Source organism: Exophiala dermatitidis (genome assembly GCF_000230625.1).
Source record: "Exophiala dermatitidis NIH/UT8656 unplaced genomic scaffold supercont1.7, whole genome shotgun sequence".
NCBI classification, from domain to species: domain Eukaryota; kingdom Fungi; phylum Ascomycota; class Eurotiomycetes; order Chaetothyriales; family Herpotrichiellaceae; genus Exophiala; species Exophiala dermatitidis.
In genome coordinates, this window is record NW_008751652.1 from 1,817,447 (window position 1) to 1,844,887 (window position 27,441).

At 47.1% G+C, this 27,441-nt stretch overlaps 8 protein-coding genes and 1 non-coding gene across 9 annotated transcripts; 7 read left to right on the forward strand and 2 right to left on the reverse strand.

Annotated features, from left to right (window-relative positions):
- Window positions 1–6,571: 6,571 nt before the first annotated feature.
- Window positions 6,572–8,548, forward strand: HMPREF1120_08462 (uncharacterized protein; the record flags this gene model as incomplete). The annotated part of the gene is made up of 1 exon (XM_009162719.1): window positions 6,572–8,548. The coding sequence occupies one exon, from the start codon at window positions 6,572–6,574 to the stop codon at window positions 8,546–8,548; it is 1,977 nt and encodes a 658-aa protein (XP_009160967.1).
- Window positions 8,549–9,037: 489 nt separating this feature from the next.
- On the forward strand, window positions 9,038–9,153 carry HMPREF1120_09285. The gene has a single exon (XR_634404.1). It is a non-coding gene; the product is annotated as a 5S ribosomal RNA (ribosomal RNA).
- Window positions 9,154–11,831: 2,678 nt separating this feature from the next.
- HMPREF1120_08463 (ankyrin) lies at window positions 11,832–14,564 on the forward strand (the record flags this gene model as incomplete). Its single annotated transcript, XM_009162720.1, has 1 exon — window positions 11,832–14,564. One exon carries the CDS (start codon window positions 11,832–11,834, stop codon window positions 14,562–14,564), a length of 2,733 nt encoding a protein of 910 aa, XP_009160968.1.
- Window positions 14,565–15,435: 871 nt separating this feature from the next.
- Window positions 15,436–17,524, forward strand: HMPREF1120_08464 (glucose 1-dehydrogenase). The gene is made up of 3 exons (XM_009162721.1): window positions 15,436–15,877; window positions 16,098–16,292; window positions 16,393–17,524. Exons 1-3 carry the CDS (start codon window positions 15,822–15,824, stop codon window positions 17,051–17,053), a joined length of 912 nt encoding a protein of 303 aa, XP_009160969.1. The 5' UTR covers window positions 15,436–15,821; the 3' UTR covers window positions 17,054–17,524.
- Window positions 17,525–19,494: 1,970 nt separating this feature from the next.
- HMPREF1120_08465 (uncharacterized protein) lies at window positions 19,495–21,734 on the forward strand. Its single transcript, XM_009162722.1, has 7 exons — window positions 19,495–19,893; window positions 19,954–20,248; window positions 20,303–20,458; window positions 20,515–20,721; window positions 20,780–20,939; window positions 20,994–21,256; window positions 21,312–21,734. The coding sequence occupies exons 1-7, from the start codon at window positions 19,835–19,837 to the stop codon at window positions 21,600–21,602; spliced, it is 1,431 nt and encodes a 476-aa protein (XP_009160970.1). The 5' UTR covers window positions 19,495–19,834; the 3' UTR covers window positions 21,603–21,734.
- Window positions 21,735–22,028: 294 nt separating this feature from the next.
- Window positions 22,029–23,330, reverse strand: HMPREF1120_08466 (uncharacterized protein; the record flags this gene model as incomplete). The annotated part of the gene is made up of 1 exon (XM_009162723.1): window positions 22,029–23,330. One exon carries the CDS (start codon window positions 23,328–23,330, stop codon window positions 22,029–22,031), a length of 1,302 nt encoding a protein of 433 aa, XP_009160971.1.
- A 147-nt stretch (window positions 23,331–23,477) lies between these two features.
- HMPREF1120_08467 (uncharacterized protein) lies at window positions 23,478–23,930 on the reverse strand (the record flags this gene model as incomplete). The annotated part of the gene is made up of 1 exon (XM_009162724.1): window positions 23,478–23,930. The coding sequence occupies one exon, from the start codon at window positions 23,928–23,930 to the stop codon at window positions 23,478–23,480; it is 453 nt and encodes a 150-aa protein (XP_009160972.1).
- A 1,261-nt stretch (window positions 23,931–25,191) lies between these two features.
- Window positions 25,192–26,154, forward strand: HMPREF1120_08468 (uncharacterized protein; the record flags this gene model as incomplete). Its single annotated transcript, XM_009162725.1, has 2 exons — window positions 25,192–25,680; window positions 25,729–26,154. The coding sequence occupies 2 exons, from the start codon at window positions 25,192–25,194 to the stop codon at window positions 26,152–26,154; spliced, it is 915 nt and encodes a 304-aa protein (XP_009160973.1).
- Window positions 26,155–27,042: 888 nt separating this feature from the next.
- On the forward strand, window positions 27,043–27,376 carry HMPREF1120_08469 (uncharacterized protein; the record flags this gene model as incomplete). The annotated part of the gene is made up of 2 exons (XM_009162726.1): window positions 27,043–27,197; window positions 27,256–27,376. 2 exons carry the CDS (start codon window positions 27,043–27,045, stop codon window positions 27,374–27,376), a joined length of 276 nt encoding a protein of 91 aa, XP_009160974.1.
- Between the last annotated feature and the right edge of the window lie 65 nt (window positions 27,377–27,441).

Genomic DNA, 27,441 nt, shown 5'->3' on the forward strand with positions numbered 1-27,441 from the left:
GAAGTAGAACGTTAAATACGAAATCGATATAGGCGATATTAAGTTTATTAATTTATTCTACTACTCTTTATCGAAAGAATATTAAGATAAATAAAATAGATAAATTTATATCTTACTAGAATAAGATCTAATTCAGCTCTTAGAAAGTCTATAGAGCTTCTCTATACTCTTTATATCTAAATCTAGAGATAAATAGCGTATATATATTAACTATCGTCTTCTTAATAATATTACTATTAAGAATATCTACTCTTTACTCCGAATCTAGAACTATCTTAATATTATCGAAGTCGCTCGCTAGCTCTCGAAGATCGATCTTATTTAAGAATATTACTAGATCTAGATAGAAAAGATATCTATCGAAAAAATCGCCTTTAATACGCGATCGAATAAGTATAAGTTCTTAGCTATACTATTCGAACTTACTAATATTTCTTCGACGTTCTAGAGAATTATAAATAACGCTCTATAAGAATTTATTAGTAAGTTTATAATTATCTACTTAAATAATATCGTTATCTACTCGTAGACTAAAGAAGATTACGAACGCTATCTCGAACTAGTATTTCGAGTATTATATAATTATAAACTATATACGAAGCTATCGAAGTATATTATTAGTATCTAATAGCTTAAATTCTATAAATATATAGTAAATAATAGAAAATATCGATCTACATCTATAAAGATATAGACTATTCTCGAATAATCTTAGTCTCGAAACGTATATAAAGTATACTAGTTTTTAGATTTAGCTTTATACTATAGAAGATTTATTAAAGACTTTATAAAGATTACTATATCTCTATTCGACTTATTAATTAAAGTAGATATCGAACTCTAAAAAAGGAAGTTCCGACCTATTTAATAGAATACGAGATACGAGTACGTCTTCTAGATACTTAAGAAGACTCTCGCTACTAAACTAGTTTTATAATAAGTCGACGAATCGAAGCCTTTCTATATAGAAATAGACTATTTCGAGTAGACTTTAGATTATATTCTTCTATAAGAAGAATCTAATAGAAAGTAGTATCTAGTCGTCTACGACGGGCGAAAACTTAATAGAGCTAAGTTAAACTACTCTATATATAAAAAGGAACTTCTCGCTATTAAGTACGCTCTTCGAACCTAGATTATATACCTCTAGAATAGATATAAAACGATCGTCGTAATCGATTATAAAAGTCTAAAGTATCTAAATACTACTCGAATACCTTCGAAGCGCCTTATACGCTAGATCGACGAATTTTCTAAATTCGACTTAGATATTCGATACCGTAAGAGTTCCGAAGTCGTTATTTTCGATACTATCTCTAGACGACTCGATTTCCTAGAAGAGAGCTCTACTAATAAAGTATAGATCTCTAGCGACGTAGAAGTATCTTTAAATATCTAATAAACCGTATATCTAGACGACGATATAGAATAGAAGACTACTATTATAGCTCGATTAACTATAAAGAATAAATTCGACTTAAATCTAGCTTAAAAGAAGTAGCTAGCGCGTATTAAGAATCTAGATTAATACTTCGTAGAAGAAGACCGTTTATTTCGAAAGATTAATAATTACTTCGCTCTCTTTATTCCTACGTCGCTTTATTAAGACTTTATCGAGTACTATTATAAGTACTACGAATACTATAGCGTAGCCGCTATAGAAAGTATCGTTAAGGTACGCGAATAGTAGCTATCTATAATAAAGAATATTCTTATATACGCTCGAACTTATAATTAATACTAGTTAGTCTAGAGATAGAAGAAGAACTAGAAAGAACTATATTCGTAGATTAAATAAATCTCCCGACTCTTCGAAAAGTAGATAATCGACTTCGTTAGCTCCCTATTAACTACGCTCTACGGAAATTATTAGATTCTAACGACTATTAATTTCTCTATAGACTAGTCGATAGTAAAGACTATAAAGAACGCTACAAATAAAGTAGTTATCGACTTTCTATTCGAAATCTACTACTAGTATAGAGTATTTTAGAAATTATTATTAAATAATAGCGCTAACTTAATCTCGAAGATTATCGAGTACTATCTCGATCGCGTTAAGATAAAGTATCGTATTATAATATCTTATTATCTCTAGACTAATAGAAAAATAGAAAGATTTAATAGAATACTAGGCGAAATTCTTACGAAGTAACTTATTAGATAATAAATCCTTTTATAGAACGAATACCTTCTATCGACGTTATTCGTAATTCGTATTAAATTCTATATAGTAACTAGAATAAGTCTATATAAGTTTATCTACGGTCTTAAACTTTAATTAATAGGTAATTAACGAGAATTCGATCTATTAAATCTTAATATCGATTTTACCTTAAGACTAGAATAGCTATATACTATACGTTACGAAGTAAATAAATTACTTATAAAGAGAGAGCTCTACTTCCGAAAACTATAGTTAATACGTTTAGAAATACTATATCTTTTATTTAAAGAAGAAGATTTCGTTCTTCTAAATAATATCTCGAAGTAGAAATTCGAACCTAACTACTTCGAACTCTTTTATATTCTAAAGAAGTTATAGTTTAGTATTTACGTATTAGAAATAATAGACTAGAAGATCTTATATCTACTCGTCTATAGAAGCTATCTAATATAATACTACTCGATAGATTTAGACGAATAGACGATCCGATCGTTTACTAGAGTATAGTAAATACGGCTCTAAATAGTTAAAGATAATATAACGAAGTCTTCGAATAAAGTACTTTAAATACTTAGTAACGAATCTAATCCTTCGATATACTATAAGCTATCGATAATATCGAAGTAATAATAGATATTATAAGAATAACTAGAAGATAGTTTAAGTAAGATAGAAGAGAACTATAGAGCTAAAGTAACGCTAATAAATAGATATCGGCGAAATAGAGGATAGAAGCTAATATTCTACGGCGCGACGCCAATAGAGAAGGCTACGACGGCCTACGAGAGATAAACTATAATCGAAGTAGCTCTCGCTTCTAATTCTCTAGAGTAGATTACTCCGTCTTTAAATAAGTAATATCTCGTCGCTAAGAAGAGTAATAAAGATATTAGTACTTTAAGGATATCGAATAAAATAGTTAGAATAGAGTTTATTCCTCTATACGCCTAAAATAGATAAAAATAGAAGAGTAGTAATAGACTATTATCGTCTAATTCTCTCGATACGCGAAGAATAGGGAACGAAGAGACTTTTAGCCCTCTCGAAACTTTTTTAATATTCTAGAAAAGAATAGAGAACTATATTTAGAATAGATAAAAGACTCTAAGGAATTAGAGTAATTCTATCGGACCGTACTAAGACGTCGTTATACGAGATACCTCTATTCTATTCTATACTAAGCTACTCGAATCTATATCGATAGATATCGAGATCTATTCTATCGATATCGTAGGGTATATAGATAATATAGTAGATCTATTCTATATAAATTATATAGAGAATAACTATAATAAGTTAGCTAAAACTATCTTAAGTAAGAAAGAGCTATACGTCGTTAGTAGATTAAATTAATCTAAAGATATAAGACTATAGAACCTTATAGATTAGAATATATCTATATTCTTCTTCTCGATATCTATTAATACTATAGAAAGTATATCTATAATATTTTCTAATTCTACTAGAATAACTCTTTCGATACTCGAAGGGAATCTCGTTCCTTAAGAGTACTCGAAATCTCGTAAGAAACGGAGACGAGATAATTTATTATCTTCGTTAGTAGTCTAAAATACTAACTATAATATAGCTAAGTCTTTAGTTTCTCGTCGACGATATATCGAAGGACGCTTACTAAGATCTAATTCTAGGCCAAAGATAGTACGAGACTAAATAATCTAATAATAATAGTATTCTCTATAGATAACCTATAGAAACTAGAGCGTAGACTAGGTCTTAACCCTTAGCTATATATTATCGGGACGTCCTACGAAGCGCTCTAGATATATTAAAAAAACCTAAAAATAACTAATAAATTATAGTAAATCGCCTTATATAGTAGGCGTAGAAGAACCTCGCTCGCGCTCCTCTACTCGTTATATCATACTAGAAGATTTATTTATAAAATAGACTATTCGTAGAGTATCGTCTACTACCGTAGTAGTATAAGAAAATAGTAATACTTCGCGGTCTTCTTACTATAATATCGTTAGAGCCGGTTCTAGTAGTAGTACTTCTATCGATATTATCGTTTTATAGTAAGAATATCTCGAAAGGCCTAAATTAGAAGTAGGGCTCGATTACTATATATAGATAGATAGTAGATAAATATTATATATAAAATAAGTAAAAGTAGTAGACTATCCGTACGCTAAATAATAAAAAGATAGACGTTCTAGTATCGAGTAAGTCGATATATAGCCTTATATAGATTATATCGATAAATCTATAGAAGACGAGACTAGTACGAATCGTTACTATATTATAATCTAACTACGCTTAGAGTCGTATACTAGCTTAGGAGGCGTAGATATATATTATATAGCCTCTTTAGTATAACGACGTATTTCTAATATACGCCTAGGCGAACTTCGCGTCTATAATAATAGCTCGAGAGAAGAATCGATAGTATACTAACGGTACCTTAGTAGTAGCTCGTTAGCTATATAGTTATATTCTTTCGACTTCGGACTAGTCTCGACGACTTCTATTCTTACTAAAAATATAGATATTATAGAACGACGACTTTATCGAGTCGACGTTAGTAGAGAATATTATTCTATATATATATTAGATTTACCGATTCTATAAATAACTTTAATAGTTTTTAGTATATAGTATAGATCTAAAGTCTACTACGTTATCTTCTAGATAGCGATTAATATCTTTCGACGTCGATCTTCTATATTCGTCTATAACGGTAATACGAAGTCGAATCTATTCTCTAAACCTTTAATCTCGATAGCTATACAACTATCCGTCTCTCTAGCTTTATCGACTACGTATAGACTACTTATTTTCTTACTAAAACGCACCTCTTTTATACCTTTTACTAGATCTTCTTTCTATATTTTAGGAAATCGAGTACGACGTTTCTTAATACTACGCGTTTAAATAGATATTAATACCGACGTAGTAGACCGATAACGACTAGAAGCTTCGCTATTTATATCTCGATTACTAGATAAAGAATAATCGACTCCGCGAATAGTATAAGTTATATATTTTCCGCCGAAAAGATATACTATATTTATAGAAGTAGGCGAATTCGAGATAGATATCGAAACGTACTCTAGGAATATCGACTCTCGATAAGAATCTAGTTTAACTATACGAAGATATATTTCGTAACGTAAATTATTTACGATATCTACTATATACTCTATAAAAGTATTTCTAACGTATATATTAGTAATATCTCTCTAACTATAAAATTCGACAAGTCTCTAAGAAATATAGCTATATAGCTAAACTAATAAGCTATTATCGGGGTAAAAGGACTACTTCTAGTACTATTTCGCCTAGATAATAAAATTAACTACTATATCGCTAGGCTTAACGCTATAAATATTATTATCGATTTAAAAACGAATTAGTAACTATATCTTTCGATATAATACGATATATTTACGAAAGAAGCTATCTTCGCCGTCTTAGTTACTAGTAGATCTTTAATTATCTTCTTAACTCGTCGATAGTACGAAATATTTAGAACTTATAGTCTAGTCGGCGTTCTAACTTATCTAGATAGTATAATAACTATAATAGTAGTTATAGAATATTTAGCTTTAATCGATAAAAAACTTAGGACTTAGAAGTATAAATAACTAGAAAGAGGTATAAAAGAAAGTAAGAAGAAAAGAAGTAAAAGACGCCTACTTATACTTCTTAAAACCCCGTCGGATTAACCCCGAATTAGCTTCGAAGAGTAACGACGAGTACTATTACGCGTATAGGCTCTCTTTATTTACTATCTTAACGATCTTAATTTACTCTCGATTTATTTAGCTTTACTATTCCGGGCGTATATACTATCTCTATAGCTAAAGATAAGAGATATATACTCGCTCTATATATCTCGATCGGTATTAAAGATATAGATACTATAGATATTTATTCTAACGATAGAACTACTTAGAAAACGAAGTATTTAGAATATAGAAATACTATTTTATTCTCTACTATAAGGCTAATAAAGGTACTCGACGTTCTTCGACGACGAATAAGGCTATTCGACGGTCTAGATAGAGGAGGATATAATAAAATAGGTACTCTACGCGCTAAGTATTATAAAGACGTCGAGGACCGTCTTTCGGTCTCGACTAGTGTCGTACGCTATCGTATAACCCCTAGAAAGTATATAGTCTGACGAGGCCCTAGGCCCCGTTGAAATAGGACAAGTCCTCCGTGAAATCACACTACGTCATGTGTGTTTCCCGTCACTTGCATTCCGAGTTTCGTCGCGTCGCAATTTGGTAGAATGGACAGTACAACTACTCTCGTCTTCAGCGCACCGCAACGCCTGCCATAAAGCTTTCACCACGTCGCGTAACCCAGACAATGCCCTACCTTGTCTGTTCGACCTCTCGCTGTACACAAAATTCCTGCTAGACTCATTCTGCCAAAATGACGGACTGGAGCAAACTCAAGGTCACAGACCTCAAAGATGAATGTAAAGCGCGCGGAATCCCTCTTACGGGTCTCAAGTTGAAGCAACACTATGTCGACAAACTTACAGAGTATGAGGCAGAGAATAGTAACAACGACAATGATGACTCAAAGGTGGATGAAACTGCGGATGGGGAAGAAAAGCATGAGGAACCTAGCAACATCGAGAGCACGAAGCCTGGAGACACAGAGCCCCAAACGGTTGCCGCATCCTCAGCCGACACTGCTCTAACTGCATCTTCAGCAACTCTAGAGGCTGAAAAGCCGCAAGAGTTGCAAAAGGAAGACGCGCAAGCCGAAGATGTCGAGGAGAAGAGGCCGAAGAGTGAATCAGAGGAGCAACAGTCGACTGAGGCTGCAGCTGCAAAGGATGCTCTGCCAGTTCCAGATGGCCAAGATACAAACCAGCCCAACGGCGCAGACAGAGACGAGATCATGCAAGACCTACAGGAGAACGCACGCCCCGATAATACGGCAGACGAGCCTCCTGCGAAAGAGTCTGCTATTATTGCTGAACAGGCCGACCAGACTGAGGACTCTACAGTACAACCCAACGTGGCACAATCTGGCCAAGAGTCACCTGAGCCGGCCCCCTCCAACGAATTGACAGAAGACGAGCGAAGACGACGGAAACGAAGTGCGACGCCTGTTCCATCATCTGAAGAAGTTGCGCGCAAGAAGGCCCGGTTGAGCACGAATGAGGAGGACTTGACTGCTGAGCAAGTCTCTGCATTGCAGGAAATGAAGAAAGAGACCGAGGTTGCCCAAGAGACCCGTGGAGAAACGGCAAACGGGGCGCCAGCAGAGGTTATTGTTGAGCAGGCTGGCGATGATATGACTGTGATCCCTGAACAGGCTCAGCAGCTGCTGAAAAACAATCATGAGGCAATTGAAGCCTCGCCCAGAAAACATTCTGTCTCGTCTCACAGATCCAGAAGTGCCTCGGAAGAGAGAGATATTCCGCCTGCCATCCACCCTGCAACATCAAGCCTATACATCCGGAACTTCAAGCGACCACTCCACATCCCTTCATTGCGCAGCCACATCGCCTCCATAGCAAAGTCACGATCCTCCGCCGATGACTCCGACCCAGTCACTCTGTTCTATCTAGATAGCATTCGCACCCATGCCTTTGTATCCTTCACCTCTGTCGCGGCTGCCGCCCGGGTTCGGTCTGCCATGCATGACACCCGGTATCCCGACGAAGCCATGCGCGAGCCGCTTTTCGTCGACTTTGTTCCCGACGACAAAGTCCAATCCTGGATCGATCAAGAGACCGGTGGCGGGTTTGGCGGACGAGGAGGTGGCGGACGTCGGTTCGAGGTTGTGTACGAAGAAGGCGACGATGGAAACGAAGCAATCTTCCAGGAAGTCAACTCCAGCCGACCTCAACCTCCGCTACAGCCCAGCCGCAGCTCTCGCCTGTCCAGAGACATACCCAGGTCAGGGTCAGACTCGCTCCCCGCAGGAGTCCATCCCGACCGCGCGGCATTTGTTCCTCTCGTGGATGAACGTTATCGAGGTCGGGACCGAGACCGAGACCAAGACCGGCCAGTCCGCCAGCCACCAACCGGACCCAAGAACCCGGATCTCAATGGACAAGGCTTCAAGGCCCTAGACGAGCTGTTCCAGTACACGACCACAAAGCCGAAACTATACTACAAGCCCGTGCCTGAATCTGTTGCCACCGAAAGGCTCGATATGTTCCGCGATCTCCGGGTGGGATATGCCCACATGGGCCGCAGTGGCGACGAAGGCATGAAACGATACACGTTTGAACTGTACAAGGGCAGAGAGGAGTGGGTTGACAAGGGCCCCGAGTTCGGATTCGGCAAAAGAGGACAGGAGCGTCTGGCTGGAAACCGACCCAGAGGCGGAGGTGGTGGGTATCGAGGCCGAGGAGGTGATTCGTGGCGTGGAAGCGTGGCAAGATGACATTATCGACGCCTAGACGGATTCGAGACTTTTCAACCTTGAAGACAGATGTTTGCGGCCGTTTTGGCTGTGTGATGGCTGCCATGGCGCGAGAATGGTGAGGTACCAGGTATGTACGAACACTGCGTGGGAGGTCGGTATCGAAGACATGTACAGCAAGCGATACGGATGGTCGATTGTGGCAAACCAAGTGTGTCTTCTGTGGCTACCTAAGTGGTTAGAATAATGGCCTCCTAGTCTTCAACTTGCAGGGCTCAGGGAGGCATTTATTTGTACAACAGGGCTTAGAGAGCGCAAACAAAACCATTCAAGAACGTTTATTAAATTGTTCCTTGCCAGTTGTGGGCTTTCTGTTACAGCACTGCAGGTGAATTCCACGCTGCACTGATAGTGACCAAAATACCTGGTATGGTCAAATCTCGGATGGGGAACGGCGCCGCCCAAGTTTTGGTTGTACATATTTACAACCACCAGCATTTTACTTCGCAATCGACCATAGGAACAAGAGAACAGAGCTTCCCGTCCGCTCAGCTGCACTTAAGCTTGTTGCCGGCTAGTTAGTACTAAAGTGGGTGACCATTTGGGAATCCTGGCTGTTGATTGTTTTTTGCTTAATTGACGTTCAAGTTGTGGCTACTTGTTTTGTTTTTGCAAATGTGCCGGGGTGGGCGACCGGGCAGAACGAGGTATTTCAGCTCATATTCAGAGTCAGGAAGGCCTAGACGTGCCTCTGTGATCAACAAGAGGTTGGCTCCTACAGTGATAAGAAAATCTTCCCAAAGTACGTAAATGAGGGTCGAGTTGAGATCATCACGCTGCCGTGGACCCAGACCTTGGGCCCGTCCAAGCCCACTCCTCTTTGGTGTTGTATAACGATAGATTTCCATTGCACTGCTCTGGGACAGTACTGGTAAAACACTGAATCACTGATGATACTACTATACCTCTCTAGACCTTTGCAGGAGGCCGGAGTCGCCGGGCCTGGGAGACTGGCCACATTCATGACCGTCGGCATGACCTTTGCCTACCTTGGGCAGTGAGGATCGAAAAGGACCCATTTTGCTACTGGGGCAGTGGCTCCAGGGCCATGACAAGCACATGGTTCATGAAGAGATTTGTGCTATAAGAGGGGACAGGAAGCAACTAGTAGTGTAAGATCGGCGAGACCCGAACCCCTGTACTGAACAAGTGCCAGCTCTACTATGCTATCACTCAAAATGGAGACACGTCTACATTGTAGGAGGGTGTTCATGGATGTTATTGAGGAGTATGATGATGTCGTGGCTCGCTGTACTGATTCTTGTGGAGGAAGGAGGTGTCATTGTCAAGCAGTATCTCGGACGACCTGTGCTTTGACACAATTCAAACACTCATTACTAGTAATTACGTGCCAATATCACAATCGTCTATGGCTAAACCAATGCGCTCGCATATTATCATTCTGTTGCCAGACCTTCAGGAAGCTGCAAGGTTCCAGACACGGTGGGCCAGGCATGGGCACGCAGAAACTTGGACTCGACCTTTTCCCTTTCCCTCAGACATGCAAGAGCCCCAACTATTATCTGTGACTTGTGGAACCTCAACTTCGAATCACTTCTCCATGTGGGTGATGGGCCGCAATTTTCTCGATGTCGGCCCTACTTGGGGCTTATCTCGGCGTGGTCCAGCCTGAAAGCAGCAGCGGCAGCAACAAAGACCTGGCCTTTGGATATGCCTTGCTGGGCCGTCTCGGTCTCCATCGAGTAGCTTCCCAAAAGCTGCAGCTGGGAGCGAGCGATGTTGGCTTGTCGAATCAGATCCTCCATTTTCTTGCAGACTGCTGCCGGACGCACGGGGGAAGTCTCCAAAAGCAGGTCTAGGAGGTCCATCCTTCTAGCGAGCGATCTAATTAGTTCAGTGGTGGTATTGTCGCACATCGGGTTATGGGGAAATATCCCACTACTACTAAACAATTGGCAGACCTTTTTCTCCCACAGCGGTTTTCCCTTGGGATGGACAGACCGAGATCCAGGTTCGCTTCGCAGGCACTGGATCCGATCTGTGTGAGATACAGTGCAGAACATTCGACGATCTGAAGAAGCTCAAGCTCACACGTAGTGGGATTCGAGAATTCGACATTCTCAGTGCACAGCTGAAAGCCATGGCAGCTGTCATATTTGGGGTTTTCTCCGATCAGTGGACCAAACAGACCATTGACAAATGCATGCCAGCTGGCTACAGAACTACTCAGCCGCACTTGCAGCAACCTTGGCCCCCCCAAACCTGGTCCTGAAGAATTTTGAAGCTCGCTCTTGATTAGCCTCAGCGTCAGGGGAAAGACTGGCTCGTAGCGTGGCGCCAGGGGCCGGCTCACTGCCGATTCGAGTTGGTAAGGTTCCACAAGCCTAAAGAGCACGCGAAGACTTTGGGAATTTGGTTCTGGCATGTCTGGCGGATCGTCACAGCTGGCCCACATTCACACCCAGGATATGCATTTGGGAACAGGACTTGACGCTAAATGGGAACTTCACGTCAAGCCCAAAGCGGAGCCCCAAGAGCATTCGTGCCTGGAAGCTGGCCCGGCCTGGCTGAGTGGCTGGCTTGGAATGATGACACCTGGACTGAAAACAACTGACTAGTTCGTTCTTCTAGTGGTAAGTCTGAGATGAGGTTCAAACGAAGGCCGTTAGTTTCCAACACATTTCCGCCAGTGAGAGTGCAATAGTGAGAGAAAAGGCGACTCGACTATGCCAGGAACCAGAGCCTTGAAGCTAGATCATGTCATGCAAGCCCATGCAATGTCGATTACCATTACCCTGACTTTGCTGTCAGGACTAACAGAATGACAGCGCACGCGTGGAAAAGCAAGAACCTTATGGCAACATTCCCCGAGAGGAGCGAGGCCGCTTGGCTCGGTCGAGCGAACGGCTGGGGACCCATATGGTACCGCACCGTTGTTTGTACTACCACGCGGGAAAGGATGGCCCTGCTGAACATTGGTCTGGTTGGCAATGCTCGACACAAGTTCCCAGGTCCCTGGCGTCGGTGTCCTTATTCTTCGTTATTATTGGAAATACAACTTTGGCGCGGCGCTGGTCTGTTCCTGACGAGCCGAGTCTCGAGGAGAATGGATCTGGGAGGGGGCCCCCAACGGTATGCTTGGTTCCCCTCCCCTGGTCGGGCTCGAGTCTGATTTATTCGACTGTCCCTCCAGTGTTCTGTGTCTCCTCCTGGTCTTACAACCAAACGCCTACCTTGCCAGGCGGACGGTACTGTCCAGCTTGCACCACAATCCATCTCCATCATGGCGCCCAAGAAGAAGGAGTCCTTACTTGATGCCTGTACCCGGGCGACCACCATGGGGAACACGGTGTCGGTGAGGATGGTCGAGTACATGACTGTCAAGCATCACCCGCATGGCTTCCGTGAGCTTGCGATCGAGTTTCTCGACCTCAGTCGCATCTTGTTCTCCATCCAAGCCGGTCTCAGCGAGGTGTCGCACTCACACAACCAGTTTCCCATCGACATGACTCAAGAACTCGACAAGAAGTTCCGCCAGACCAACGACGACTTCATTGTGTTGAACCAAATGCTGACCAAGTTCCTCGAATATGAGAACAAGCGAGGCCTCAGCAAGCTCCGCAAAGGATGGCACATGATGTTTGCCGACACGGACATTGACAAGATTCGAGATTCCCTGGCCAAGAGCCGCGAGACCTTGCGAATGAGCGCCCTTGTGTTTCGGTGGTCTCTCGGTGATGACAAGGCGGAGGCGTCCATGGGGATCGGATACACGGGACTGGCAGCCGTCCTGGAGCGCTTGAGTGACAAGAAGCCGAACTCGAACTCGGTGCTCACACCCCTTCCAGCAGAGCCGCCTGCGGAAACAACGCCCACTCGTGCGGTTATGGCTGCCCCCGAAATCCCTGATACACTGCCGCCACTCCCGCCCATTGCCAGTGTCGAAAAGGGATCGAATTACACCCTCTTTCCTCGACAAGAAGACCTGCCCAGCGCCTTCGCGGGGACATTGGACCGACATAGCTTCAAGCATGTGCCCAGTACGAGGTCGAGCAAGCTGACCGCGACATCGGCAACACGAGAAATCAGCATGCCCATTCATGAACACAGCTCAGCAACAGAGATCCTGCTGTCGGACCATGGGTCAATCAAGACAGCCGATTCCATGACCCAGATTGAGGACATGATACACGAAATCGAATTAAACGACAAGCTTTCGACCAAGGTCGTCCGCATCAAGGCCGATCCTACCACTGTCCCTCGGTGGACTCCCAAGCAGAACACTGGCGCCAACTCGGCCCCGCTGAAAGCAGCACTGCTTACGGCCGTACAGCAAAGAAAACATAAAATGGTCGAGCAGTTGCTCGACTGTGGTGTTCCGCCTGATAGCGGAGTGGAAGTGAATGTTCTGCGAGAAGCCGTGCTCCATCGGGACCCGGAGAGCGTCCGTCTGCTGTTGCTCTTCGGCGCGGATCCCAATGCTGTAGACCGCCATATGCTGACACCGCTCTACACGGCCACCGAGATGGGATCGCTTGAAGTGGCCAAATTGCTTTTGAAGTATGGCGCCGACCCAAATCTGCCTGCAGGACCAGAGCACATCTCGCCGCTTGGCATGTCGGTCATCGAGGATCGCGCCGAGTTTGTGCAACTGTGTCTGACATACGGCGGCGACGCGAACCTGATGATGCCCAACGGCAACACCCTACTCGTGCAGGCCATCAACAAGACCACCCCCAAGAAGCTGCTGGAGCTGATGTTGAACTACGGAAGTGATCCCAACGGCAAGAACAGCGAAGGCCAGACGCCACTATTCACGGCCATCCAGGAAAAGAGGGTTGACCTCATGACACTCCTGCTCGACCATGGAGCCGATCCCAATCTGCCGGGACCCAAACATCCCTTGTGGCCGTCGACATACCAACCCAAGGCTCTGCAATTGCTGTTGTCGCGGGGTGCCGACACCAAGAAATGTCCAGGCGTGTTGGAGCTTGCCACGAGCATCAACAACGTCGAGTCGGTCAACATCCTGCTCAAAGCGGGCGTCGACCCCAACGCCAAAAAGGACGGCATCTACACGCCTCTTTGCACGGCAATCCGTGACAACCGCGCCGAGCTCGTGTCGTTGCTGCTCGCCAATGGGGCAGACCCCAACGTCATGGCCTCCGAGTATCCTGCTTGGAAATGTGTCTCCCACTACCGGACCCAGCTTCTGCCTCAGCTCATCGCCGCAGGGGCGGACCTCCACAAGCCCAAAGGCATACTTGAGAAAGCGGTGGCGCACAACAACAAAGAAGCCCTCATGTACCTGTTGAGCCAGGGAGTCAACCCCAACGACCGCAGCCCGGAAGGTAATACGCCACTGACGACGGCGATCCGCGACGACCGTGGCGAGATGGTCGACATTTTGCTCTCACGAGGCGCCGACCCAAGCGTTCGCGGTCAGGAATGGCCCATCTGCATGGCCGTCAAACGGCCCGAAATCCTCAAGAAATTACTGCCCCATGTGTCCAACCCGCGCTCCGTCAAGGGAGTCATGGAGCAGGCCGTGATGGCGAACCAGCTGGAAAGCATCAAGCTGCTCCTCAAGGCGGGCGTTAGTGTCGAAGACAAAACTGGTGGTGTCTTTTCGCCTCTCACGACGGCCATCCGCGAAGATCGCAAAGACATTGTGCGTTTCCTGCTCGACGAGGCCGGCGCCGACGTCAATGCTCCCGGAGAGCATCTGCCTATCATCAAGGCCATCCGCCGGTGTCGCGGAAACGACACCGAAATCATCGAGATGTTGCTCGCCCGCGGCGCTGACATCAACCTCATGTATCGGGAATGGAGTGCCGTCCTGCAGGCGGTCGACAACGGTGACGCCAAAGTCTTGAAGTTGTTGGTCGAGCAAGGCGGTGGCGTCGACCTTCAGGTCAAGGACGAGTCTGGCCGTACTGTGATGGACATTGTCAACGAGCGTGGCTGGGATGAGGCTGTTACTATCTTGATGGGTAACGTAGGCAAAGCCAAATAGTGGACCATGGACCTTGCAAGATTTGGATGATGTGCCAAACACATTTGTCTTGTCAGAGAAAGGAGGCAGCCACCCTGCGAATGCTCACTTGGTTTCTCGTCAATGATGGCAGAGAGGGTTGAGGTTTGTGGCTGGTGGTCTGGATCCAGGCAAGGAAGACCTCATGAGTTGCTTTTGCTTATGGCTGTTATGACATTCGGTTTTGGTGGTACGGGTATGGGTATCGGCATGGGTATGGGGATTCTCTACACTTCAATGGCAGCCTCTCACCTCACCTGGTCGGGTTGCTTTCTAACCAAGTGATGAGGTTCCCATGTTCCGTGCTAAACCCACCCCAATCCCAGCTCTTGGTACCTTGTGCCATGTTTGATGTTGATGTAGATGTTGGAGGTCTTTTGTTTTCGGTTGGGTGGGCCAGTTGAAGTACCGTCACTGTTATTGTTTTTGTTTCTGTTTCTGACTTTGATTTCTCGGCCTTATGTAACAATAAATACGTACCGTAGGTAAGGTAGCTAGCTAATGAGAACAACGCTGTTGTATTTTTGTAGCTTATCGTTCATTTCCTAAAATCCCCTTCCAGCGACCCCCGAATTCGGAGGTCGCCCCGTCGGTCGATTATTACAAGAAGTTCTCGAGCGCGTGTCACGAGCGCACGTTACGTTATCGACGGCCGGGGCGCCCATATCCATCTACTAGTATCCCCTTTTTCTGTTCTGTGGGGTGAAAGCAACCCAGGTTGCAAGTTGCGGGTGGTGTTTTTCGCCCAGATCAACCGCGTCGCCCTCGTCCGTCGCGATGTGCGCCCATTTCCGCCCACGACCCATTTTATCCACTCCATGCGGGGAGACCAACGACGAAGGTGCCAGCCAAACGCGGTGCAGTGACAAGCCGAGATACCTAGGAGATGGGAAAATCAATTTCGGCTTCGGACCTTTTTTGTGCGCGTGATTGAAAAAGGAAGTTATCTTATCGTTGTTCAACACTTGGAAAGAAAGAAACTTGTCGTTGGTGGCAGGTCAAGAGTCAAAGTTCAGCTGGGCCACTAGGCCGATCACCATTTTCTTACTTCAAGTTCCGTGTCCAAGTGTACAACTCACTGAGATCAATTGGATCACATCGGGGGTTTTTCGAGAAAAAAGAAAGTACTTGCACTGCCTGTCACCCAGTGCATCTCATCATACCACTGCCAGTCCAGGACCAATTTCCTACCAGAGTCTCAGTGATCGGTCATCAAACAAATACCATATCAGTATCAACATGGTCAAACGCGTGCTTGTCGGCTACGGCATCGACGTGGACGCCGTGAGTGGTTGGTAAGTGAACAAAGAAAAAATATCCATCCATGTTCCATTAGGAGATCCATCTAGATACCTTATTCAGGGTGAAAAAAAGCCTCAAACCCAACGGAACGTCAAGTTTCAAAAGTTCACAATCCACCATTTCCGTTCAAGGCTGGGAAAATTCAAAATGCTGCAAAGACATGAAGACATACACCCAAATTATCGATTGTCAATACTAACCTTGGTATCCTAGGATCAACACCAAGGACGGCACCCCCGCCAACCCAACAGACGTATCCCGCGGCATCTTCGGGGCCACAGTCGGCATCGACCGCCTGTTGAAATTATGGGACAAATACGGCCTGAAAACGACATGGTTCGTGCCGGCTCATTCGGTCGAGAGTTTTCCCGAGCAAATTGCCAAAGTGAGGGATGCGGGACACGAAATGTAAGTGAGAGGCTTGCCTCGAGCGGAGCGTGTTTGTTCTGCGGCCTGCCTCGAGCCCTTTATCCGTTCCTTCCTTCCTCTCTAAATCTTTGGCCTCTAGTGGTCTCCACGGCTACACGCACGAATTCGTCTCGACCCTGTCCGAACAACAACAACGCGACGTTCTATCCAAATCCATCGACGTGTTGACCGGGTTTCTCGGTAAAAAACCCAAAGGCTGGACCGCCCCCGCCTGGTCGACCTCCAAGGAAACGATCCGCCTACTCGAAGAATTCGGCATCGAATACGACCACTCGTTCATGCACCACGACAGTCAACTGTACTATGCGCCCGACGGTTCCGAACAATGGATTGAAACCGACACGACTAAGGATGCGCAACACTGGATGTCGCCCATGACTGCTTTGAAACCATCGAAAGTTGTGGAAGTCCCCGCGAATTGGCATCTGGATGACTGGCCGCCGTTCCAGTTGTCGCTGAAACAGGCGTCGACGCATGGGTTTGTGGATACGCGGAGCATTGAGCAGTTGTGGAAGGATCAGTTTACGTATTTGTATCGCGAGTATGAGACGTTTGTGTTTCCGATGAGTATTCATCCGCAGGTTAGTGGGAAGCCGCAGGTTGTGTTGATGCATGAGAGGTTGATTGAGTGGATTAATGGGCATGAGGGGGTCGAGTGGGTTACGATGGAGACGATGGTGAGGGAGTTTAAGGAGGGGAGGTTGGGAGGTGTCGAGGTCAAGGGTGGGAAGGGGGAGTGAGTGAGATGGGAAGAAACAAAGAGGGAGGAGAAGGAGTGGAGTACGAGCATCTCGAACAGTGTGTCAGTGTTATGGAGAAACGAAGGACCAGGCTCAGAATCACCATGTGAGCACGGCAGGGGTAGCAGGGCTGTTCAGCTGCTGTTGGTTTGTGTGCTACAGTTTCTGTACATATCAGAAGAGCTGAGCAGGTTCATCTCGATCTGAGGGTACTTGTATTCCGGGGGGGCGATGCCTTTGCGCCGGATGGCTTGGACAGTGAATACTAGAGCATGTGTAGTGTCGTAAAGCAATGGAATAGAGTTGACGGAGAGTCGGACAATTGTGAAAAGTTGAAAACACCCGCTGGGAAAAGGATGCACCTGGCACAGTATCTTTGCTCTTTGGCACTGCTGGAATCAGATGAAACAGAATTAACTAATACCAGGTAGACTGCTAGACAGAGCGAGAAGCAAATTCATTTCTTGTCCGCGACTTGGCAACGGAAAACAAAACACATGTTCCTAAGGCTGTGTGTAACATATGTGTGTATAGATGTATATTTATGCAACGTACCTGCGCCAGTTTTTCCTACCACAAATTAATGACTAGGTACAATGACCACGACAAGAAGACAAGAAGAAGGGCTAATCATGTAGGGAGTGAGATAGGCTGGCACTGGCAGCCAGGGTACTGGTATACCAGGGGGAGATATCATTTACCAGTCCACTGCAATATATAGAACAATCGGCTCCAGCCAAAAGAGAGCGATAAAAAGTGCATAGACACAATATGCCACGAATTGTCCCATCCTAGTAACTGAGCGTGGGTTTGCATATCACAATTTTATGCACTTACTGTACAATGTACGTTCATCCTGCGACAGGAGTGAGTCAATAGACGGTACGGTGGACTCGGCTGGGGACCGCATAATCCCGATACCGATAATGAACCTAGGTATTCCTGGCCTGAGTGGAAGGCAGATACAATATGTTCTGTAGCTCATCACCAGGAATATGACATTTCCACGTGGATAAAGTACTGGTATGGGCCCGCCAGTGAACCAGACTGGGGGCCTAAAGACAGAAATGAGCTATCAAAGGCCAGAGCAACCTCACCGTCCGTGCTGGTCGGCGGCAAACGCTGCTGCTGCTGCTGATGTTGAAAGTGGTGCGTTCGATGCTGTATTCCAGGGGAAAAGGAGAGAGCCAATCGTGTAGTACAGTAGACGAAAGACTCCCGGGGATTGGGTTACCACACCGCATCTCGTGCCGAGTCCGGTATCAAAGCGCGCCTGTCATGCCAAGGTAGGCTTCTTCGGGACCACCGAGTTCAAGTTTCTCAGGCCACTTTTTATACGGAACTCGTGGGAAGAGGAAACATTTCAGTGACCTGTCAAACAGAACCGAGACCCCCGTGTAAAAGTCTGGAGTGGCCGAGTCATCGAGTCCGTCCACGTCAACGTCCAGACTGTCCAGTTCAAGTTTTGCTCGCCGATCCGTTCGTTCGGTTGTAACTAGGTTCGGTGCACTGGCGTTTCGAATGGACTTTGACACAGTGGTGCCGTACCTTTCCTTCTCAGACGGAGACAAGCAAGACAAAGGAGCTGCCGACGGAGTCCAGGAACCGATACTGAATCTCTGAGTCTGATAACAGATATTTGGTCAGACGACTTGTAGGTAGCTTTGATTCCAGAGATGCATCTTATCTCGGACGTCCAGTACTGTATCTTCTTTGAGCTTCAGCGTTGACCCACGAAATACTCTGAAATCTATTGTCATTGTCATTGATGTCCCGGGTATTTTGACAATCTTGCTGTCAGTTGCTTCAGCAGGCCATGGCGGCTCAAACCAAAAACACCCACGGTGGAATAGGCTGGAGTGGATTTGATTTCGACCAACTTTGTCTATAGCAGGAGCCACCTTGCTCTGTAGGTTTCGTCTTCGCTGACCCGGCGGTCACGGTCATCTGATCGGTGTCGCGAAGGATGAACGCGCTCGTTCTCTCGCTTCAGTCAAGATAGCTGAGCCATGACTTGTTGACAGGGCTGAACTTCACCTCAGCAACGTGGCAATCTCGGCACGGTTGATAGATACCGTAGATAGCGCAGTGCAGGCGGTAGCGAGGCGAGGCGAGGCCCCGTGATACCCAGATTATCCACAGTAGTAGTGACCTGCAGAAACCATTCCGTTTACTTCTTTCCCCGTGTTTATGGTGGATAACGATAGTAGGGTCCAACCAAGCAAACCGTCAGAGTGGATGCCTGATGACAAGTCGAATGGTTTTGTTGGTTGGAGAAGGCTCCATTCTGGGGAACAGAGATAAGCCCGAGGCTGGAGCCCCTGAACGACACGCCCTCTGATTGGTTAAGACAGTCATCTGCCGACCTGTTTTGGGTCTACTAGTGATAAAGCCCTGCCGTGAATTTTCCAACAGCTGTCGGCGCTGCGCGACGGATGTAGGCGCAGGACCACAGCGACGGACAACCGCGTGTCCACATAGCGAAGCCCAAAATGCCTCCCCGGCTTTCCGGGGTCGTGAGATGTGGCAGTAGCCAAGGCCATTCAGATAATGGAGTTCATTTCTACCCGCGGTGCTGGCTGCCTAGATCGATGTGCCTGATGCGGAGACTGCCAGGTGAACGACCGTGCCAGTTTCGAATCTGAAAGCATATATATCGATATATTTGCAAGGATTTTATTCAAGGGTGAAGACTTGCTTTCAACCGACCGTCGACAGTTTTCTTCTTTTCCTCGTGTTTCCCAACAAGTTTTGTGTTGGACTACCGATTGTGCTGTCGCTATGGCTGTGAAAATCCCAGGGGCGCCTCCATTGAGGCTGCATTCGCCTTACTGGCAAAAGTAAGTGTGGCCACAACAACGACAAGACTATTGTGGAATACACTGCTAACCTCTAAAAAGTGTCATCATCGGCATCCTCGTCGGTCTCACGGCTGGGCTCTATGTTGCCCTCAACCTGCTGGGAGCAGGAGGAGGCCGACCAAACTCTGCAAGCACCGTACAAGTGGTCAATGCGACTCTCTGTACGGTTTGGTTTTTCTCTGCATCCTTTGGAGGCTCTGTCCTGAACAAGATTGGACCTGCGATCACGGCCTCTTTGGGGGTTTTGGGTTATGTTATTTATGTTGGTTCGCTCTGGTATTTCGACCAGACTGGGAAGGAAGGGTTCCCCATCTTTGCAGGAGTTTGTATTGGTGTGAGTGAAGATCAATAAATCTCTCGAAATTAGAGGGCTGAACATCGTTTCTAGATATCTGCCGGCCTCATATTCGTGACCATGGGTTACATCGCCATGTCTTATTCTGAAGAGCAGGATCGTGGAAAGTTCATCACCATGTCAATCAATCTGCAGGCTGTGGGTGCGGTTGTTGGAGGCATTATACCTCTTATCATCAACAAAGACTCGGTAAATTCTGTCTCAACCGTTGGCGAAAAATGGAATACTGACCATGATATTAACAGACAGAGGCAGCTGGTGTCCCTGCCCCCGTATACATCGTTTTCATCGTCATGATGGGTTTAGGAATGATAGGCGCGTTTGCGCTAATGCCACCATCTAAGATCACTCGCGATGATGGGACTCAAGTGGGCTTGGTTCAGGCTCGCACTTTTGTCGAAGAGCTAAAGTCAAACCTGGAAATCTTCAAGGACTGGAAGCTGCTGATTATGGTCAGTCCTACAACAGGAACCCATTCCCTACCTGCTCAAGAGCTGACAAGTCCACAAGGTCCCTGGATTCCTTCCAGCAGAATGTTTCCTGGTCTATGGTGGCTCCGTCAACGCATATCACAACAATCTCCGGACCAGGTGTTTGCTGTCCTTCCTCGCCGTCGTCATCCAGATCCCAGCTGGATGGGCTCTCCAGGCAATCCTTGATCACAAAAAATGTCAGTAACAGGCTTATCGTGTTGCCACTTGAACTGTGCTGACCAAAGCTACAGGGAAGCGACAAACTCGAGCATTTATTGGCCTTGCAGTCGTCGGAATCCCTCTGATTGGAGCGTGGGTGTGGGAAATCATCCGCGTCCGTCACTATGATCGTTCCAACCCTCCGGCCAGACCGATGGATTGGACCGACGATGGATTCGTTGCAATCTTCTTCCTCTTCATTATGAATTGGGTCTTCAGCTCCCTGTGGCAGTATATCATTCTATACTTCCTCGGGACGCTGACCAACTCGCCTCGCAAGTCCGCCAACTATGCCGTAAGTACTCCCCAAACCACACCGACCAAAGAATTTGGAGCTGAAATTTTACCAGGGCGTGTTCCGAGGCTTCCTGGGTGCAGGAGAAGCCATTTGTTTCGGGGTTGACTCGACCGAGGTCCCATACATGAAGGAGGCCGCCGTCATCTTCGCATTTTATACCGCCGGCGTCCTCATATTTGCCTATCTTGCCCTCTACCACATCCGCGAGACAGAGTATTTCAATGGTGAAGATGATGTTGTCATCCCGAAGCACGTTTTGGAGGAACACCCCGAAGCTGTCACGGTGGAGGGAAAACAGTCGGTTGAAGACCAGACGGTGACAATTGGCAGCGAAAAGGCTTGAAATAGCCACCATCCGGTATCTTAGCTATAGTATATCACGCAGTCATGCGTACAATTAGACCGTACTAGTAGCCGTTGGGGGTGATGAGCAGGTTGGCACATTGTGGAATACACAGGCAACGTTTGTGGAAAAATCTTTTCCTGCACTAATAAGTTTTCCTTGCTCTAGCAGGAGCGCTGTTCAACTGTCATGGCTTCTCAGACAAAGCCAATTGCGGGCTTGACGTCCGGAACCAACCCTGAAGGTAGTATCGTACGAAGTAGGACAGTTTCGGAAAGTGCGAGTCTGCCAGCCGCCTCATCTTTGGCTTTAATTTCAGGATACACTGTCAATGAATCCGAATCATTCCGATTTTAAATTCTGCAGGTACTCAATCAAAGGCGGCGGCTCAGCTGCTGAAAAGGTTGTTGACCCCAGCCACGCCCTTTAGCTTGGAAGGGTTGAGTCCATGGACTCCATTCCAAATCCAAATTCGGCGTTCCAGTCATACGGTGGATATGTGTAGTTGTCGATGAGATCGTCCCCAGTAAAGTCGATAAAAGGATTCGAAACCTCCCAAAATGCGAAAGAGTCAATGTCATCCAAACCATTGTGTCCAAGGTAGCCGTCCACTGAGTAAGCGTTCATGGAGAGCTGCTCGTCCAAAAGTCGTGACCGCTGCTCAAGGAACTCAGAGTATTCCTTTTTGACCGGGCCCAGAAGCCTCTCGTATTCGTGTAGACATCTAGTCGCTGCAGGCCATCGTTCAGAGATAGTCGAGAAGAAGCGAGAGAAGCACATCATAAATTCTTCAACCTCCTCGAGAGTGTGCAGGTCGGCAATCTCGGGCCTGCAGTACTGCAACGCTTGCAGAAAGACGATTGCGGCCGAGAACGTATGGTGACAAGGGTGAAAAACATACTTCATATAGCCGAACTCAGAATTAGCTTGCTCCCAGTATCCTGTGGCTGCCTGCACAGCAGCGTGGAAGCCTTTCATGAGATTCTCCCGACTTGGCATCTTGACTCTTGGACAGGGCCGAAAGAGGAGGACGAGGGTGTACTGGTATGCAATATCGGCGTACAACTCCATTTCGTCCCATTGTGACTTCAAAGACGGATCTTGGTTCAAGGCGGCTGACGAATGTGCCTCTTCCATCCAAGTCCGAATTGCAGTTTCGGTTCTGGTAAACCATTCTTCCAGAGACGCGCAATCCTCCGGGATGGGTTCGTCATCGTAAAGCACAGACATGATGTCGGACTCGATCTTGCGAAATCTCCAAATTCGACAGGGTACAATTTTAAGGCGTGGACCTGTGGTGTCAACATGGCTCCTTGAGATGGCATGGTCGCCGAACTCCGACGGGAAAGACACATTGACGTATTTGTTTTTCGTCCGGACCGGTCGATGAAAGCCAGCACAGACTGCCACTTCCATTTCCCAGGCGCACCAGAATATGCGTCGACGCATGTCCCTCTCGAGGACATCGGCGCCTGCAGTGGCGGGAAGTTCTTGGTGTAGACCCAGCTCGATACATGCCTCGCTTGATAACCCGGTCAGCAGCCACAGATTCGCAACGCTGGGATTCAAGAAGGTGTACTGGATCAGCAAGAGCAGAGCTTGTAGACCAGCCAGATCGTTAGACATGACCTCCGACACATGCAGCATTGCGGTTCTGAAAAGCCCAGTTGCGAGTGCCTGGGCACGCGCCTGCTTGCTGCGCGCTGCTGTCGACAGTGAGATTGCCATAACCAAGCTCACGATGTAGATGTCTCGAACCTCAACCTGTGGATCCGCCGTTGTTGTTCCGGCAGAATCTTTGCGAAATATGAGATGAAAAGACCTTAGGATGTCGGTAGAATGATATATCGGGTACTGATGGATAATTCTGTTGATTTAAATGTCGAACAAGAATTCTGCCACCGAAGTCGGCACAGACATAAGCGATAGATGCGATGGCGGTTGATTCAAGATCGACCGAGGATGATTTTCGTCCAGATCAGTCAGGCCGAGAGACCTCTTCGCTGAGGGGATCTGGGTTGGCGCTGCCGCACATCCAGGAAGCGCAAGGTTCTCGATGAGGCCGAGAAAAGACGGGGTGATGTCGTGCAAGGCATTTCCGATCACTGGAATGGCTGATGTCGTAGGGTATACGGTTGTAGAATTGGATACGGCTGTGGGTTGACCCGTGGCCACGCTGTTGCTAGTCGATGATGGAGCTGTATCACTGCCGGGCTGGCGCTCCAGAGCCGCGATTCGTGCCTCGAGATATCGTGCAATGCTGCGTGGCGCAAACGAGTTGGTGGCCGAGTCAAGAGCAACGCAAGGGACGCCAGCTTCGAGACACATGGTGCATGATGGTGCTTGCGCATCGCACTGGATATGGGAAAGACTTTGGTCAGTATCTTCTCTTGCGTTTCTTGATGCTTTTGTCTCAAACACCTACCATGATCTTCCTCCGTCGGCATCTGGCACATGCTACCACTCGTCTCCGAACTCTTTGATTTGACTTCATTTTCAATTGGAATTGTGGCATCCGACATTGCTCGAAGCACAAAGGCCTTCAGTGTCAGTGGAGATCGCACGAGGCCTTTGAACGTTGAAATGATTCCGGGGGAGGAGTCTGTGCATTCAGGGGACCACTGCAAAAGGCCGTCGCACGCTCGCATCCCGGGTGGTTACATAATTTGTAACGATGGCCATGCCGCTATTCCCTGTGAGAGATCACCAAGCGAGACGGGCCCAAAGTTTCTTTGGGGGACAGTTATCGTACCTTATCTGTCGCCCCAGGGTGGACCGTGGAGTTAGCTCATTTATTAATATTGGGCCGAAGACCTGAGCAGCTTTGACTGGGTTGGGCTTCTATCTCCACTCTAGTAGCGCCTGACCGGATGGTCGAGTCTTTTCCTATTATCAATTGGTGGGGAGTCCCAGCGTAGTGGCCAGGCATGGGCCATAAAGCCTTCTCAGAAGATCTCCAGACGGGACGTATCTGGCTTGTTCTGTACAGGTATCCCCGTGGTAAAGGTGATAAATGTTGAGTCAAAACTATGCTGGCGACTATTGCTCAGGCTGATGAGGTTGGCCCGGCGGACAATCCTAGAGCAGCTGATGAACCTAATGTCGTCGACTTGGATGCCGTTCTTCAACTGCTGCCTGCTTGCAGACGATGCCGTAGAAGCAAAAGGCGGTGCGATACGCGACTTCCAGCATGCCTCAATTGCAGCAGGGTCGGAGCCGAATGCATCTTCTTTGATCATGTTTCCAAGGAACTACTACCACGAACGTAAGACCCAGAGAATTGAATTATGTTGCTGTGTGTTGCGAATGCTCATGGAAGTGTCCCTGCAGATATATATCTTCACTGGTGGACCATGTCAAGGCTCTCGAAGCTGCCAATGCGCGGATCTTCTCGTCGTCATCAGGATCAACATCCGGGGCCGTACCAGAGCATCACTTCGTCCCGGTACGTGGAGCGTACAGGTACCTGGGCCAAGGGGCGCCCCTTGCAACGCAGGTCGGCCGCATCGCAACAAAGTCCTCAGATATCCGGACCAAAACTGTGTGTCCTGCTTTACCGAACCTACGGCAGGGACCTGTAGGTCATGAAATGCATCGATATCTGGTAAACAGATATTGCGAGACGGTTCACGGCCTCTACCCGATCATCGACGGAGTCCTGCCGTACCTGGAAGAACCTCCAGATTCGCTTTCAGCATTGGCCCCGTCAGAGTCTTTCGTGCTGCATATGGTCTACTCCATTGCGTGCCACTGCTTGCCCGGTAACGATTGTCAGCTTCTTCTCCTGTCGGATGTCTTCTATCGGCAAGCTCTAGTCCACGTGGAAAGGATCACAGCCGAGCTGAATCTGGAAGCCCTCCAGGCTGTCTCGCTGTTGGCCTTACGGAGCACCTTCGATGCACAAAACGGAAACTTGGGACAGCAGATCGCATTCGCACATCGGCTGGAAGTAGAGCTGAGCGCTCGGGAAGTGGAGGACACCACCACCCCAGCATTGCGGCGTCTGCGAACGTCGATATTTTCCCTCGGCAACCAGGTCGCGACCGTTTTAGACAGACCTTCGGGACTTATGGAGCCGGTGAGTATGACGAATTTGGCGGCTCATGCCAGACTAACCATCTTCTAGGAGGAGGCGGCATATTTCGACACCTCTGTCGCAAGTCAGCTTCTTTGCACCATGTACGTCGCACAGTCCAGGTTTCGCAGTGGCACTGCTTTGGATCACCTTGGTATGGAAGGGTTGACATCGAATGTCGATACAACGCATTCACCACTACTCGTTGCAGCCTTGCATGAGACGCGCTTTTTGATTCAACCTGATGTTGAGTCGGCTTCGCAATTGTTGGAGACATATGCGTCCGACGACATGGTATTGAATGTTTTCACTTCTCACTGGGCGTACAAGGCTGCGACCTTCTTTTTTAAAGATAGCTCGAGTGAGACGGGCCTCCAGCATGGGGTCCTTGCTCACAGGGTTCTCGAGAGATGTGCTCAAAAATGGCCAAATGCCCGAGCTCTTCAAGACGCGCTGTCTGCTCCTCCGCCAGGTTGAACACCTTGCTCTTCCACGAGGTGTGTCCCAGCTTTAGGCGTGTCAACCCGGGGACGGACGAACTATGGGTCGGCGACCGATGTCATTATCCAAGACAGAAAGCAGTTCGCAGGCTTCGCCGACAAGACAAGGAGTTCTGGCCGCATCTGCCACGTCAGATCATGGGCTGGCAGATCGTGATCTCGGGGAAATGGATAGACCTTAACATCCGTGCAGGATACCGCATCTCAGGCGGATAGGCCGTGACAAGACGCAGTGCCGATCAGAAATCGCCATAATGGATCGGCCAGAACGATCCAGAGGATGATTTTCCCGCAAGTGTCAAGCTTGATAAGCCTGCAGCTTGAACCTGGAATATGACGCTTGGCTGCTGTGTGAGGGTGCGCAGTAACCGGCGTCAGGAGCGGCATGAGATGATTCCCCCCAGCAGTACTAGCAGCAGTATGAGCAATATGAAGCGAGGACTGTGGTTGATGGAGGACGAATGAGAAAGCCATAGAAATGCCTCAAGTCCGACTCAACTTCGAAGTCGGGGAATTCAGCGGACGATGCTTATGTAAACTGCGTCGTCTGCTACTGGCCAGTGCCGTTCCATAAACCCGCCGAGTTTGCGCCGAAGCATCCCGATCCCCGGACTCATGATATACTCAACATACTATCTGGTGGAGGGTATGATGTGTACCCCGTCACTGGCACAGGCTTCTCCAGGTGAGCTGGGACACGCACATGATCGGGTCTGAGAGGTATATCAATGTCCATACGCCCCGCTACTATCCTGAAGTGTAGGAAGTACAGTAAACAAAGCAGAAGACAAACATTCAAACAACTTGAAGGCTCAATACAACCTTTACACAATCACATAACCCACAACACACAAAACGAACAGTGATGAGCAGTATTCTGGAGAACCTGGAGCATTTGGTGGAGAACACCACTGGCAAGAGAAGATCCTCTTCTAGCGGCAGCCTGCCGCCTCCACTTCAAAAACTCATTGATAAGGCGGAGAAGGACGAAGAGTTGTACGAGGACCCATGGGGCAAAGCGTATGTGAGCGCTATGATCTCGATTGAAATATCAAGCTAATGGGTAAACTTGTTCCAGGCCCGCATTGACTGATGTGGACAAAGCCGAAACTAAGCGCAAGGAAACAACGACCACGACCACGGCCACCAAGAAGCCAGTGCCCAAACCGAAGAAAGAGTCCGAAGAGAAAAAGACCTGAACATGGGATTTTCCAGGGCAGAGCGCCACGCTTCAAATCAAGAGACTTCCATCTGCCTGCCCATA

Coding starts and splice junctions, on each gene's coding strand:
- HMPREF1120_08464 (XM_009162721.1), top strand. CDS start 15,822: ATGGTCAAACGCGTGCTTGTCGGCTACGGCATCGACGTGGACGCCGTG. Junction 15,878..16,097: donor GTGGACGCCGTGAGTGGTTG/GTAAGTGAACAA, acceptor TTGGTATCCTAG/GATCAACACCAAGGACGGCA. Junction 16,293..16,392: donor AGGGATGCGGGACACGAAAT/GTAAGTGAGAGG, acceptor TTTGGCCTCTAG/TGGTCTCCACGGCTACACGC.
- HMPREF1120_08465 (XM_009162722.1), top strand. CDS start 19,835: ATGGCTGTGAAAATCCCAGGGGCGCCTCCATTGAGGCTGCATTCGCCT. Junction 20,722..20,779: donor ACTGGAAGCTGCTGATTATG/GTCAGTCCTACA, acceptor CAAGTCCACAAG/GTCCCTGGATTCCTTCCAGC. Junction 21,257..21,311: donor GCAAGTCCGCCAACTATGCC/GTAAGTACTCCC, acceptor AAATTTTACCAG/GGCGTGTTCCGAGGCTTCCT.